This window comes from Lissotriton helveticus, chromosome 5_1, assembly GCF_964261635.1.
Source record: "Lissotriton helveticus chromosome 5_1, aLisHel1.1, whole genome shotgun sequence".
Taxonomy (NCBI): domain Eukaryota; kingdom Metazoa; phylum Chordata; class Amphibia; order Caudata; family Salamandridae; genus Lissotriton; species Lissotriton helveticus.
The window spans coordinates 2055205909-2055220135 of record NC_136065.1 but is presented as its reverse complement, the minus strand read 5'-3'; the positions used below and the strand labels follow the sequence as shown (position 1 = coordinate 2055220135).

The 14227-nt window shown below is 40.9% G+C and overlaps 1 protein-coding gene and 1 long non-coding RNA gene across 2 annotated transcripts in view; one reads left to right on the top strand and one right to left on the bottom strand.

Annotated features, from left to right (window-relative positions):
* The window catches only part of LOC144756279 (uncharacterized), a 385761-nt gene that overhangs the window by 127737 nt on the left and 243797 nt on the right, over positions 1-14227 (bottom strand). The gene's annotated exons all lie outside the window — the stretch shown is intronic.
* LOC144756278 (uncharacterized) overlaps positions 1-14227 on the top strand; it is a 411513-nt gene that overhangs the window by 170225 nt on the left and 227061 nt on the right. Inside the window, exons 3-5 of the mRNA XM_078645939.1 lie at positions 600-670; positions 4420-4530; positions 8726-8830. Of these exons, the coding sequence (XP_078502065.1) occupies positions 600-670; positions 4420-4530; positions 8726-8830 (287 nt within the window). The remainder of the gene's footprint in view (positions 1-599; positions 671-4419; positions 4531-8725; positions 8831-14227) is intronic.

Genomic DNA, 14227 nt, shown 5'->3' with positions numbered 1-14227 from the left:
TATGGCACGTTCCTCTCCTTTTCCCAGCGCTGGTGCACAATGGACTGCCTAGTGCCAATGCAGGCACCCTTGCACCATGCAAGGGGGCCGGTGTTGCATTCAGGATTGTTTTGTGAAGGAAGGGGCACCTTAATGCACAAAAATAATCCTGAGAGGCATTTTCTTCTTTCCATGTGTGCAGCAGAATGCAGCACGCATTGAAAGAGGAAGTAAAAAGGAGAAATAAAGATATTTCTCCTTGTTACGCCTCTCCAGGGGAAGTGTATCTTTTTGGCACAGTCCCAGGTTTACCAGTTCTGGTAAATCTAAAAAAACATGCCTGCGATGCGCAGAGTAAGACAATTTGCGCTCTGTTGCTTTACTCCAGATTTATGGAGCCACTCAGGGCTACGCAAAGTGGCCTTGCGTGGTTTCATAAATCGCATTCATGTTTTGCGGCGCTCGTGCACCACTTAGCGTGATGGAAGATTGACACAAACTATCTTGTAAATAGGCCCCTATGTTTCGTCCTCCCCCCCACATTGCTACATTTCCAAGAGATAGTTAGAAAGGTGAAAATGAACATGATTTGTAATTCACTGATCTTGATTCTTTTTCAGCCGAGGAAGAATTTCGAAGATGAACTTAAACGTAACTGTTTCGGAGGAGGATGGCTGTGTTACAATAAAAGGTATACTTTTATCTTTCATCCATTGCAAAGCTCGTAAATGCATCAGGCTGCGGCAGCATGAAATTATGGACACGGAAGATGAAATGCAAGAGAAATTGGACGATATTATGAACATTCCAAATGTTAATATATAAAAAGCATGGCAGATTTCCTTTTACATGACTTGCTGGCTAAGATGAAATCTGACTTAGCAGAACGAATGCGAAGGAAAATCGAAGAGCCACGTTTGAAAAAAGGTTATTAGGGCACGGTGGGTTAGTTTGAGGCTTCTGGCTCTCCTACAGTCTGCCATGCCTCTCTGAAGTCCTAAGCTTATATAGATTTCTGAAGGTAAAAAAGACCTCCAAATGCTGACATATTTCCGAACCCACAGACAGACATGTGTCCAAACGCAGGAGAGCAGGAAGCAATGACAGTTCCCTTGCTAAGGCGGAGGAGTGTTGCACCAATACTTTTTGGCAGTGAAATGAAGGCAAAATTAAATATTAGCTCGTGTTATCATTTTATTTTGGCCTAATTCCAGCAGCTTTGCGTAAGGGGTGGGGGCAGGGGACCAGTGGTAGCCCCCTCCTAAGTGCGCAATGACTGCTTGGCCAATATTATTGGGCCGGCCAAACAGTCTTGCGCACTTCGCATGCTCTCCATGCAGGCTGCATTACAGACTGCGTGGAGAACATCTCCAGGCTCCCAGTGAGCGTCTGAGCGCCGATAGACCTATCACAACACTGCTAAGGCAGCGTTTTGATTGGCTGATTGGCTGACTGGGAGTCTAGGTGTGCTTCAAGTCTAGGCCAGCGAGGGAGGACAATGGATGAGAGGCGAGGAAGCAACGAGAAGGTCAGTTTTGTGTTTCTATGTTATTAATACCTGCTTCCCTGCGTCCTCCTCCCTCCCACCCATGACCCCCTGTCTCCGATCCGTGCTGGCTGGAAGGCAGGATGGCATGCACTGATGTCTACATATGTGCATGTGGGCTCACGTGCACACACGCACACATTCTCTATCTCTCTCTCCACTCTTTGCCCGTCTCTCTCCAGTCTCCCTTTTACAAGCACTTCCTGTATCCTTCATTTCTATCTGCTACCCTTTCCCGCCTCTGCCTCGCCTGCTCTGCTTCTTCATTACTGTACTGCATAAACGTGTCTACCCATAATGCACAGCTCCTTCACCAGACAGTGTAGAATAATGCTTGAGAAGAATATTATTTTGATTTAAAAAAACTCTTCTTTTATTAGATTTGTGTTGATTGCTCATTCCTTCTGTCCAGCAGCGATCTGAGGCGAACTCTTTCCCTTGCGATTCAGAATGCTTATTCAGTTATGTGCTTCTCTACAGCCATTGTCCAACACCAAGACACTGCCAGTGAAGCAGCCATGCCTCTGAAAGGACCTGGACGCGTTTATTTTAAAATTCTTCAATGTCAATTCTCTGGCGGTTCTTTAAAGCACCATGAAAGTGTAACGGGGAAAATAACTGTGGGGTAATCAATTCAGTATACAGTGTAACTCATTGCAGCCATACAATAACTCAGAGCGACAACTAAATGAAAGTTAGTCAAGTGTATCACAATTTCACAAATAGTTTGACGTATACAAATCTCAGCATGAGGCTATAAAAGTACAGAGGCAATAACAGAAAGCCGAAGCATCTGAACAAGTTTACCTGATGCAGCAGGAAAAGATCAATAAGTTTCATGATCAATGTGCAAGTAATCAAAAAGTAGGAATCCAAGTTTCCCTGCATCGGTGCTTCATAAAAGAAAAACATTTGTTATTCTCTATCTCTACTCTAACACTGTGAGTCACATCTTTAGTTTATCTTTGCACAATAAGTTGAAAGAGAAAAGGTGTCTGTGATGGAGTCTTCCTAAGAAGTCTCTCCACCAAGTGATGTGTCAAGCAGCATAAAGCCAATCTGAAGGAAGTAGGACACTAGTGCTCAGGTGCTCTCCGTTCAAGAGGCAAAGTGGAGAGGTGGGCACTGTCCCTGTCAGAATGCATCATATTCTCAAAATCATATTCGGCAAAGGTCCCTATAATGCCTTTCTCGCACATGCTCTAGGATGGGTACAACCACAAAATTTCCATGACGTTGAAACGTTTCTCCATGTACTCTCCTTGCAACAATTCGTCCTTGCCATTCCCTCCTACTCTAGGCTGGACCCACCATATTCAGATCACATGAGAGGAGGGAGGAAAAGTAGAAGAGGGAACTATCCTGCTGTGTTGGGATCGGTGAAGGTGAGATAAAGACCCTGGCTGCGGGAGGAGTAGCCTTTGCTGGGTGTGAGGTGTCCAAGCTGGACTTCGCCTTGGATATTTGAGAAGTCCCAGTGCTGTGGATAAGATTGCACCTGCCCGGCATAGGTGCCTCAACTGAACGTGCACAGCCTCTTCTGCTCTTCAGCAACAGGCAGTGTGACCAGTAGATAAACAGAAGGTGTCTATTTTTAATTTGTGAAGGGTGTCTCATTCAAAGGAACAGGGCAGGGGTGCTCAACAGATGACACAGGAGGCTGTCAAAGAGAGGATTGACAGGTGACCAGAGTGTGGTTGTGGGTACAGTATTTACCAAATTACTAACCCTCTTCAGTTTGTAATACCTTTTTTGGACTAAACACTTTTTATTCAAGTGCTTTAACATCAAGTTGTCTAATATTGGGTCGAGTTTATTCCGCATCAAAGTTTCTTGTTGATATCTCAGTTTGAACTTTTGCCTTTTCCATTATATGTGCGAGTTTCCAGGTAGTAGAAATTAAATAACAAGGGAGGTCGGCAGGGCTGGCGCGCAGTGCACGCATGCGCGCATGCTTTCACTTTAAACGCAGTTTAAAGTGAAATCACGCCGTGTTTAACAAGATGGCAGTAGACTGTCCACTGTCATTACATGCACGCGCATGCTGTTGGACAAATGGCGAGAGCAGCCATCTTTGTCTATCCCTACCCGTGCATGTAATTCTTTGGCAGAATTGATTGCAAAAGGTCCTCTCTGGCGAGAGCAGCGCATGCGCTGCTTTCGCCAAGCGAGACCTAAAAAAGGCCCTTCTCTTTGCTAACAAACACTTGCCACCTGCAATGAAAAACGTGAGAAAGAAATAGCATCCTACAATTCATATGAGAATCAAAGCATTAGTTTCAGAAATGAGAACATCTGAATGCGCTGCGGCTTCAAGCCTACGACTTAGGGTAAAATGATAAGTGCACTACATTATACATAGCAATGGGTTTTCAAATCAATTAAAGTTTCAGTTACAACATCCGATAACTCTATTAATACATTATTTCACTTATATAATTAACATAATAAGCATTCAAGAAACATTTAGAGTCTTAGTGCATCACATCATTAATGGTCTATGTGAGTATGTTACATCTATTTATACGTTGTCACTACATTCCTATGTGCCACTTGTCCAGCTTCACATTGGATTGAGCTAGTTTTCACCAGTACGCGTTATTGGTTATCACTTTTTATAACATCAAGCATCGCTGCACAATGAATAATATGCGGGTGCAGGCTACACATGATTATATTGCACCCATAACAGGTACCCCAGATAGGACACGAATTTCCACTCCATTACCTCTTTTGCCTCTGCATGGATTGTTCCATTACTACAACACAATCTATACTTATGCAAACCTGTGCTTTGCGTGCCAGCATTTGCTGGATATTGTTGTGTTAGGACACTGAGCTTGCTTCACTGCAAAATAGACCTTCCATGTTCACTCTGTTTGTTCACCTTTCAGTTCACGTGCACCAGGTGACTTCACAAGTATACAAGATGTCTGATGATTGCATGATGTGGACAATCAACAACTTCACTGAGCCGCATCATAATGTTGGTGAAGTCATGTTTTGTAAGTATGCAACACAGGGCAAGTCAAAGGTTTCCCCCAGGATCTCTTGTTTATATGTTGAGGTTGCATGAACAGAGCCCCAACCAGATCTCCAGGCCCGCCTTTGTGTGTTGATGAGTGATTAGTGGTGAGCCACATGAATCTCTAAACCATACGGATACAAGGCCTTGAAACTAGATATGAGGACAGGCCTTGTTAGAACTGCAGCTGGGAGTACTGGTAGTATTGGGTAATATCACATATGGGAACTGTAAATTGAAAAATTAAATGATAAACTGAATTACAACATGTCAGGTTTCAACAGAAAAGGGGAATTCAGAGAAATCAAATAGTGAATTTATTCCACAACAATGTCACTCCTTTCACCATTTGTACTGTCATGATATAGTTAAACACATATTCTTCTTACCACAACAAGGCAGTGGTCTCTCCCTAACCTTCTACCGTTCTATAATTTTAAAAAGCTGCATACTACCCTATTAACCCATTACCCAGGCCTACCATTTCTACTCTTACCCCTGATGCTACTTTCCTGAACGACACCGCTCCCTGCTACAAACATATTTTGTCTCCACTCCCAAAATCTAATCGTTGGCAGAGGTCCTCTATAGATACATTGGTTATGATCTGATAGTAGCACCTTTGTGTGTTTTAGTAGCTATAATTAATGGGGCATTACAATTAGATAATGTTGATTTCAAAATGTCTTGCTTGAATTTTTATTAGTGGGGTAGTTACTCTTGAATCCTGGTCAGTATTGTTTTTGTTTCTTTTCATATTTTTACTCTAGTAATGTTCTTCCTCAGTTTAACAAAAGTCAATGTCACCATTAAAAACATGAAATATCGCATTTATTTATTTATTGTTTTGATATCGCACTCCCTGACCCTGAAGAATACCAGATATTTTCGAAAAATTGTTTAGTGAAAGAATAGGCAGCTTTGCATACCATTTTGAGGTGGTGTAGTATGTACGGTAAGGAGGCAAGTGAGAGTAGGAAGCATCAATACAAAAGATGAGCAGGTAGTGGATGTATACGGTGGTTGTCAGCCGCAGCGTGGTTGTCAGCCGCAGCATAGCTGTAAGCCTCTGGACAGCACAGGGGTGACAACAAAGAGGATGTGGCAAGTGCAGGCAGCTAACAAGGTGTCTACTTCTAGCCTCTATCGATATGGGGCATTAATGCAACTAAAGCATTTGTACAATTCTAGTCCGGAGAAGTGCACAGTAGTGCTGAGCATCTGTATCATCAGATAGTGTAGAGTGACAGGTGACAATGCAGGTTCAGAAGATGATCCCTTAGGATGCATTTTCACCACCTACAGAGAATGTCCTGGATAACAAAGTACCAAACTTTACCGGCTCTCTGATACCACTCTTAAGTTTGCAGTGTAAAGCATCCACCCTATGTAGACTGTCCAGTGCCCTGCCTACAGACCAAGCTGCAGAGCTCAAGGTCATAACTCTCAATCCAAAATATAGCAGGATGTACCTTCCCTAAAGAAATCATACTAAAAAACAAATCTGGATTGAAAAAAAAATTGCGGACATTGATTTCTGGACGAAAATAGTATATAATGCAAACAAATCTGACACTAGAGCGTTCTGGTCACAGATACATTCAATGAATAGAACCGCAAATACCATAAGCATGACTTGCGTCTCGGAGAAGGCATGGGTTCAACATCTAATTGATACATTCTCAATAAACCCCATGACTCAACAAGCCCCTGCTGTAATTGCCCCCGATTCGATATATTCACTGGATAAGAAAAATGAAGACTGGGGCCAAACCACTCAAGACAAAACAGAAATCGAATTATTGCGAATTATAAAGAAGAGTAGGCAAGACAGTGCCCCAGGACCGAACGGTGTTCCTCAGGCAATTTACAAGCAAGATCCACATTTTTGGGCCAGCAACCTTAGCACCTTGTTCCGGATGATCAATGTTGCCAGTAGTATCCCAGAAAGTTGGAGAGGTGCAATCATTAACCCGATATACAAGGGCGGGGATCGTAAGGACCCGGCAAATTATTGCCTGATTGCGCTGATAGACGCAGAGGCCAAATATTATGCATCATTGGTTCTAGCCGATCTTGTAAAATGGTCTGATGAAAATAACAAAATCCCCATAAATCAGTCAGGGTTTCGACGTGGCCTAGGCACAATGGCAAATGTCATGGCAATAAGTCTGATTGCCGAAAAAACCCTACAAAACCATCAAGCTTTACATCTATGCTTTGTGGACTTTAAGGCGGCCTTTGACCGTGTAAGTCGTCAAACATTATGGGCCGAACTAAAGCAACAGGGCCTGCCGGACACGATCTTAAACCCAATTATGGACCTTTATACCAACACCTAGATGCAGGTTAAGATCGACAATGGCCAAAGGTTAACAAGGAAGATCGTAACCAGTGAAGGTTTGAAACAAGGCTGCGTTTTGGCCCCTCACCTGTTTAATTTATTTATGGCAGATCTGACTCCAAGGTTAGACGGGGTCAAAGCACATCGTCCACGGCTAGGAACTTTGGCCCTTACTCATTTATCCTACGCAGACAATATTGTCCTCCTCAGTCAAACGAAAATAGGGCTGCAACGCCTCATGCATGAGCTGGCCGGATACACCGAGACTAATTTGATGGAAATAAACAGCACAAAAACAAAGGTCATGATTATAACGCATCGTCGTCCTAAACAGCGGAAATTTACAATTAACAACATGAACCTGGAGGTAGTGGATAGTTATAAATATCTGGGGATACATCTGGACAAACGGCTCACATTTTCGACGCACTACGAGGCTATCAAAAAGAGGGGAGCAGCTCTATTGCATGCATTCTGTAGCCTATCAAAACAGCTAAAAGGCCCTTTGTTAACTCCCTTTCTTACAGTCATTAAAGCGAAGTTACTACAAACAATAGCATATGGTAGTGTGGTGCATAATGGAAGAAGTGCTCCGTTACTAGATAAAATCCAAACGAGAGTGTACAAACGTTTATTCAGTTTACCATGCGACGCCTCACCCGCACAGGTACTCCTCGAATTTGGATTTCAGTCTCAAACATTGCACAAAAAATATGAGTCAATCAAATTTTGGTATAACATCTGGCTCAATTGCGACATAGAAATTAATTCTGCCATTTGGGAAGCCCTGCAAAGCAACCCGAAATCTCATTATGCGAAGTACTTAAAATCTTCTCTGATAAGCACAGAGTTAACATCTGTTTGGCAAAAGAAACTACCAGCATCAGCATTCAAGCAGCTTGTAAAAAAAGCAGCCAATACGCACTCGTTGATTGAAGACAAATTGACATTAAGACGCCGTGCGCATGCCGGGATGATAATACAATCCTACAAAAGACTGGCTCCAGCTGCTTATTTAGGTCTCGCTTTCCCTTCACACGTAAAATCAAAGTATTTAAATCTACATATGGGAAAATTACCAACAAATGCTGACCAGCCAGGCTGGAGGTCTCCTGGCCCGAAGGATTGCAACCTATGTTGAGCTGCAGTGCAAGACATGATTCACCTGATTTGCATTTGCCCAATGCTAGAGCATGTTCGGCGGAGTTTACTTAGGGAAAAGTTCAACGCAAAAGGTATTCGTACATGCCGTTCCGCGATATTAAATGTGATGGACTCAGAAGATCCTCAATTCATCAGTAGAAATATTAAATTTGTTATCAACTTTGAAAATTCATCTAAAACGCCAATATGAACACGAACTCTTGAACTCTAATACCGCGAACTGCTTTGGCTAATTTATAATCTGTACTCCAAACTGTGCACAAGTTATTATTTCATATAGGAAATCCACTGTAGCTGTGCTTTTATCTTTTCTACATAGGGTAGTTTTATAATCTGTATTTTGGGTATATAGTGCGTAAAGGAATGTGGTTTTATTATTTGGTATATTGTAACGGTTTTAATTAACTATACAATAAAGAATTTCTTTTTTCCATTCATTTATAGTGCTCAGAATCATTTAGCACTACAGAATCATTTAGGCTCGCCTAAGACTAATTATTTTCTCATATATTTCATCAATTTCCCAATTGATCTTGAATTTAACTTTGCTGTTGAATGTATACATTGGTTTTTCCAGTCACTCTTTAAAAATAGGATTTGATCACGGACCAGCTCAGTGGTCCTCCTAATGGTGCAGTCATGTGATCTTGGTCTTTTGCTTTTCTAGGTCGGTCTCATAGTGGGAACGATGCTGACGTGGAGGCTTTCAAAAAACACTCGCAGTGCAAGAATCTAGACTTCACGATAGAAAGGCGGAGCCATTTCAATTACGGTGAGAAAAGAAATATATATTCCTCCATCCTCAGAGAGTTTATTTTTTGACAATAAAATTGATTTAGGAATTGAGAAAATTGAGTTCAGGTTTTTACCGCTCTTACAGCTAGGATGCCGCCACACAATAGTTGTGGATTTTTGCCCAAAAGACAATCCAGTGAGCATCCATACTGAACCAACTGCAACTGGCCTAGGGAATTTTACTTTCTCTGACATTATTTCAGGCAAGCCAAGCTGTTGTAGATAAACCATATCAGTACTTTAATGTCTCAGATTCGGCAAATACCCAGTTTTTAATTCAGGCAATAGACTACTTTTATGTGAATCGTGTAAAGGCCCTCGTTGTGATGATCTATGCACAGAAGGCATTCGTTCTTGTGAACTGAGATGCTTTTCTTACAGTCTTCAATAATTTGGTTTTACTTCCCAACTTATTGCTATGCTTTCAAACTTATGCCATGGGCTACAGGCTAAGGTGTTGGTAAATTCCAAGATGGCTGGTTCAATTGTTATTAAAAATTTAACACAGCAAGTGTGTCCGCTTTCTTCAAGTTTTTTACTTTTTTTATTGAACCCTCATGGAACAACTCTGTAAAGTAAATATAGGGGCATTCATAGAAGGAATGACTAGGTTTAAGTTATTTGTAGACAATATTATTTTATATCTACATGATGAGGATAATATCAGAGGAGCTATGCAGATGATAACAGAATTTACTAAAATAGGAGGATACAGGATAAATCAAAGTAAAACAGAAATATCGTTCTTTAATGTAACAGCAGCTGTCCTTCCAGAGTAATTTCAGTCACAAGCAAGGGTGCAGACACCAATAAGATATCTGGGGACATCAATGACATACAATTTTTCCAGCCTGTTCCATCTGAATTATGAAAAAAGATAAAAGGGTTGCTCGAGAGGTGGTAACTGCTCCCCTTGACAATAGAACGCATCTCCATGATTAAAATGTCAGTGCAACCACTGATGTTATTTCTCTTTTCCACTTTTCCAATAAAAATCCCCAAAAGTTTTTTTCAAGGATTAGATTCAGTATATAGGAGTTTTATCTGGAAAAGTAAATCATCCAGGGTAACATTGGGGGTTCTACAACTTCAGAAATCACATGGTGGGCTGGCGCTTCACCGTATGGAAAGCTCCTACCTGGCCATTTTAATGGAGGGTTTATTTAGGTATTTAAATGAATGAAGACCATTAGATGAAAAATATTTTTATAAAGATGATTCAGGACTCAAAAATTAGCATACCAGCTTTTATCAAAATAGCGCAATTACCACAAAAGACCAGATATACGTTTACCATGGGATACTATCGGGCAGATGAGTGCTATAAGTAAACTCTATAAATCATTTTTTGATGGATTTTTTTATTATTGTTGCAGGAGTGCAGGTACTTGGCTTTCTTTAGCAGATTGTGAGTTCAGGTTCTTGAACTCCATAGGTTTTAAAACCTTCAGTGATTTTATCATGCAGGGAAAATCTTTTTCTTGGGAAGAACTACTGGCAAGGAGAGGCCCGCAAAACAAGAAACATTTTTTAAGCTTCAGCTAAATTAAGTAATTTTTGCAGGTTAATGTTAAGAGTGAGAGCCAGGAGCTGCACCCGATTAGCAGTGCTCTGGTTAAGAGCAGATTTTTAGGAATTGGAAACTGGTACAGACTGCAGAATGGTCTTTCCTCGCAGGTCAACCTAACTAGTTTTCTTTCCAGGGTATTAAAGAAAACTCACTGTAATCTGCCAGAGAGTGATTGACGTTCAATTGCTGAGATAGGAAATAAATCTCTTTGTGCTGCAAACTTTAAAAGAAAGTCATTCCGGTCCTGTTGGAGGGCATATTATACCCATGAAACTCTTCATAAAATGTATGTGGCAGTATCAGATAATTGTTTTCATTGTCATCGATAAGGTGCAGGGGGTTGGCTCCATTAGTTCTATTCATTCAAGCCTCTCTCTAATTGCTGGCAGGAATTGTTTGAGGCTTTTGGTCAGACCATCGAGAGTTCGATATTTCTAGAACCTCGTCTTGTTCTACTTGAGGTTACAAAAAGGAGCCAACAATTAGTAAAGGGTCAACAATAGTTTATATTTATAGCTTTGACGATAACACACTCCTTAATTCTCCAGAACTGAAGGACTCCAACAGTCCAGAGCTAGAAGAGTAAAATACTTTGCACAATGAATTTTGAGGAGTTATATGCAAAGCTAGTGGAGGTACTTAAAAGGTTTAATGCCATTTGGCTATACTTGAAATAAGGAGGAAGGTTATTTAAAGATCTGTATTTCACTACAAAAGGATGCCCCTTCTGTCTGTTCTATCAATATAGAATAATTTGGTTGCTTAGCTCATGCCATTAATATGCTTGAACTTGGCAACAGAATAGAAGAATTGGGCTAGCGCTATTGAAAAGGTGTCCTGAATCTGGATCTATTTTGCTCTGCAATTTATATCACACTTTAAATGCATAACTGCACTTTTTCTTTAAAAGACTAAGGGACTAGGAATGTGATTGGATATGTAAAATATCTCTGAAGACTCAATATCAAATATCTCTGTCGCACTTTAAATTGCCTATTTTGTCCATTTTGTAGATGATGATCAATGGTTCGGAAACAGAACAGATAGAGTTGAGCTACTGAATTTGGTTCTACTGAATGTATTGCACTTTATTTTAAATTACTGATGGACTAATGCACTTTTTTCAAAGCACTTTAATGAATTAGGAAAGTGACAGGACATTTAAAATATATCCAGCGAACTAAGAATAACTGTTGCACTTTAAATTGGCCACAATTAAAACTGCCTATATTTTGCACATATTCCAATCAATTATTTAGATCAGACTGGAGTTCATTTTTTAAGCCTTCTATTCGTATACTTTTATGTTCTATTTTAAGGAGTTAATGTGTGTATCTTTTTCTGCTCAATTAAAAAACGTCTCAAATTCTTGGTCTCCAGAATTCGGACCAAGAATCTGGGGCGGAAAGATTTAAAAAGTGTGCAAAATACCATGAAATGTACTGTACTTTGTTGAAATGCATTATCACACGGGTATCTAGGGAGAGATCTAAACCAAGTGCCCCGTATAGGTAAGGCAATGAGAAAGTGTACAGTGGTCAGTCTTAGCAGGCGGGGGATAGAACCTATATTTCAGGTTACTTATTAAAATGAGATATAATTCTGGGCCTGCAGTAGTAGCCAGGTTAGGATAGCTTGTGACTCTATGCAAAGATTAAGCCTTCAAAGCACAGACAGTTAAGCGGTGATCATCATAATGGGCCCGATTCACAAAAGTAATCTGAGACAAAATCCTACCTTTATGACTTTCGGCATTCACAAAAGGCATTTAGGAGTCGTAAAGTTAGGATTTTGTCTTAAGTTAACAAATTTAAGACAAAATCCTAACTTACTTAAGACAATATCCTAACTTTATGACTCCTCAATGCCTTTTGTGAATACTGAAAGTCGTAAAGTTAGGATTTTCTCTCAGATTACTTTTGTGAATCGGGCCCAAAGAGTTTTTACTCTCTCTGTCGTCGCAGGAATGATCATGGTCGGGTTGTAAAAAGTTCCATGATGCTCACCCTGTCAAACATCCACTTGACGTAGCTTAACCAAGGAATCTCTCCCATTTTGTCAAGTCCTAAGTGGTCATTCAGGACAGACCTTTAAAAGGCTGCTTCATGCACGCTCCAGATCTTAACCCAAAGCAATAAAGGGGTGATATGAACTGCATCATCTAGATATGTCAAACCAAATTCTGTATGACCAGTTAATGAGGAGACAGAATGCAGTAATCACAAGAAACGGGTAACAAATTTGGTGTCTATTTTTCGTAGCCTATATTCATTAACATATCCCCATACTTCAGCACTTAGAGGCCAACCGGGATGCATTTTTATTTTATATACTAGGATTCATTCTTTTATTGGCATAGAATGTAATCAGGATGAGAAACGAAAGACTGCTTCAATAGATCCCTGGAGTTGTTGAGATCTAATGATAATTAAAACATTGGAATGTTGGGAGCTCCATTTCAGACAATGGAGTGCTCCGTGCTTCTACGGGCCGGTAAAGGCCCGCAGAGCAACATTCCAATGTTCTACAAAGGCTTCTCGAAGTTCGAGGGGATTTATATCCCCTCGAGCTTCGAGAACCCTTTGTTTAATTTGTTAGAACATTCTGCCCTCTAGTGGCAGAATCTTCTAATAGCCTTATAGCCCTTCGTAGCAGGGCTATACGGCTATTAAAGTCCCGCTGTTTCGTTAAAGTCCCTCGTCTTTCGGCTCGGGCCTTTAACGATTCAGCGGGCCTTTAATAGCCAGTATAGCCTGCTACAACGGGCTATAAGGCTATAGTAAATGGCCAAAGATGTAGTCAATATGAACCGGAATCCCCAAATAATTTATAAAGGGGACACTATCCAACTTGACTGCAACAATTGAATGGCAGTTAGTCTGCGTCTTTGTAGGGGCCAATTATCATAAGAAGTGATTATGAATAGTTTACTCTACGATCAAGGTTAACATAAAGGAAGTATCCTATCCGAAAAGCATCATCTGCCTATAAAAGGCAAGCTAAAGGGCGCACTCTTATCAAAGTAATATATTTCACTTTATTAGTTAAACACAAATTCAAACCATTCATATAAATATGAAATATAAAAGAGCTAACATGCACCTTTGCCTCACCCCTCTGTTTGATTTAATTGGAATTGTACATTCCCCATTTGGGCCATACTGAATTTTGACAGTTGTATCCTGGTGTAAGCATCTACAAAACATGACAAGGTCTTCTTCTATGCCCAAGCTTTGTAACCTGTTCCATAGCTTGGATCAATTGACGTCAAAAGTACAGGGTCTATAAAAGCCACATAGCCTTGACATACATCGTAGTGATAAGCACTCAATCAATCAATCAATCAATCAATCAGTCAGGGGTTTATAAAGCGCACTACTCTCCTGTGAGGGCCTCAAGGCACTGGGGGGTGGGGCGGGAGGGTGCAGCGCCGTATCAGTCAACGAGCCAGGTATTTGTGTAGGAACTGTATACATGTCTGATGCGTCTCACTATCAATAAAAACAATAATAAAAAAAGAGCCAGGTCTTGAGGCACTTCCTGAAGGTGTGCTCTGGTTCTCTGGATGCGTGTTGTCTCTGCTAGGTCGAGGTCGGCGGAGCGGAGGTTTCTTTTCGGTACGCGGAAGGAGACTCTTTCATTTAGGTATTTGGGTCCGATGTTGTGGAGGGATTTGTAGGCGTGGGTGAGTAGCTTGAAAGTCACACTCTTATTGATGTGGAGCCAGTCGAGGTCTCATAGGTGCTGTGTAATGTAATTGTGATGTGGGGTTCCGAGGACGAGTTCTGTATGGTTTGGAGCTTG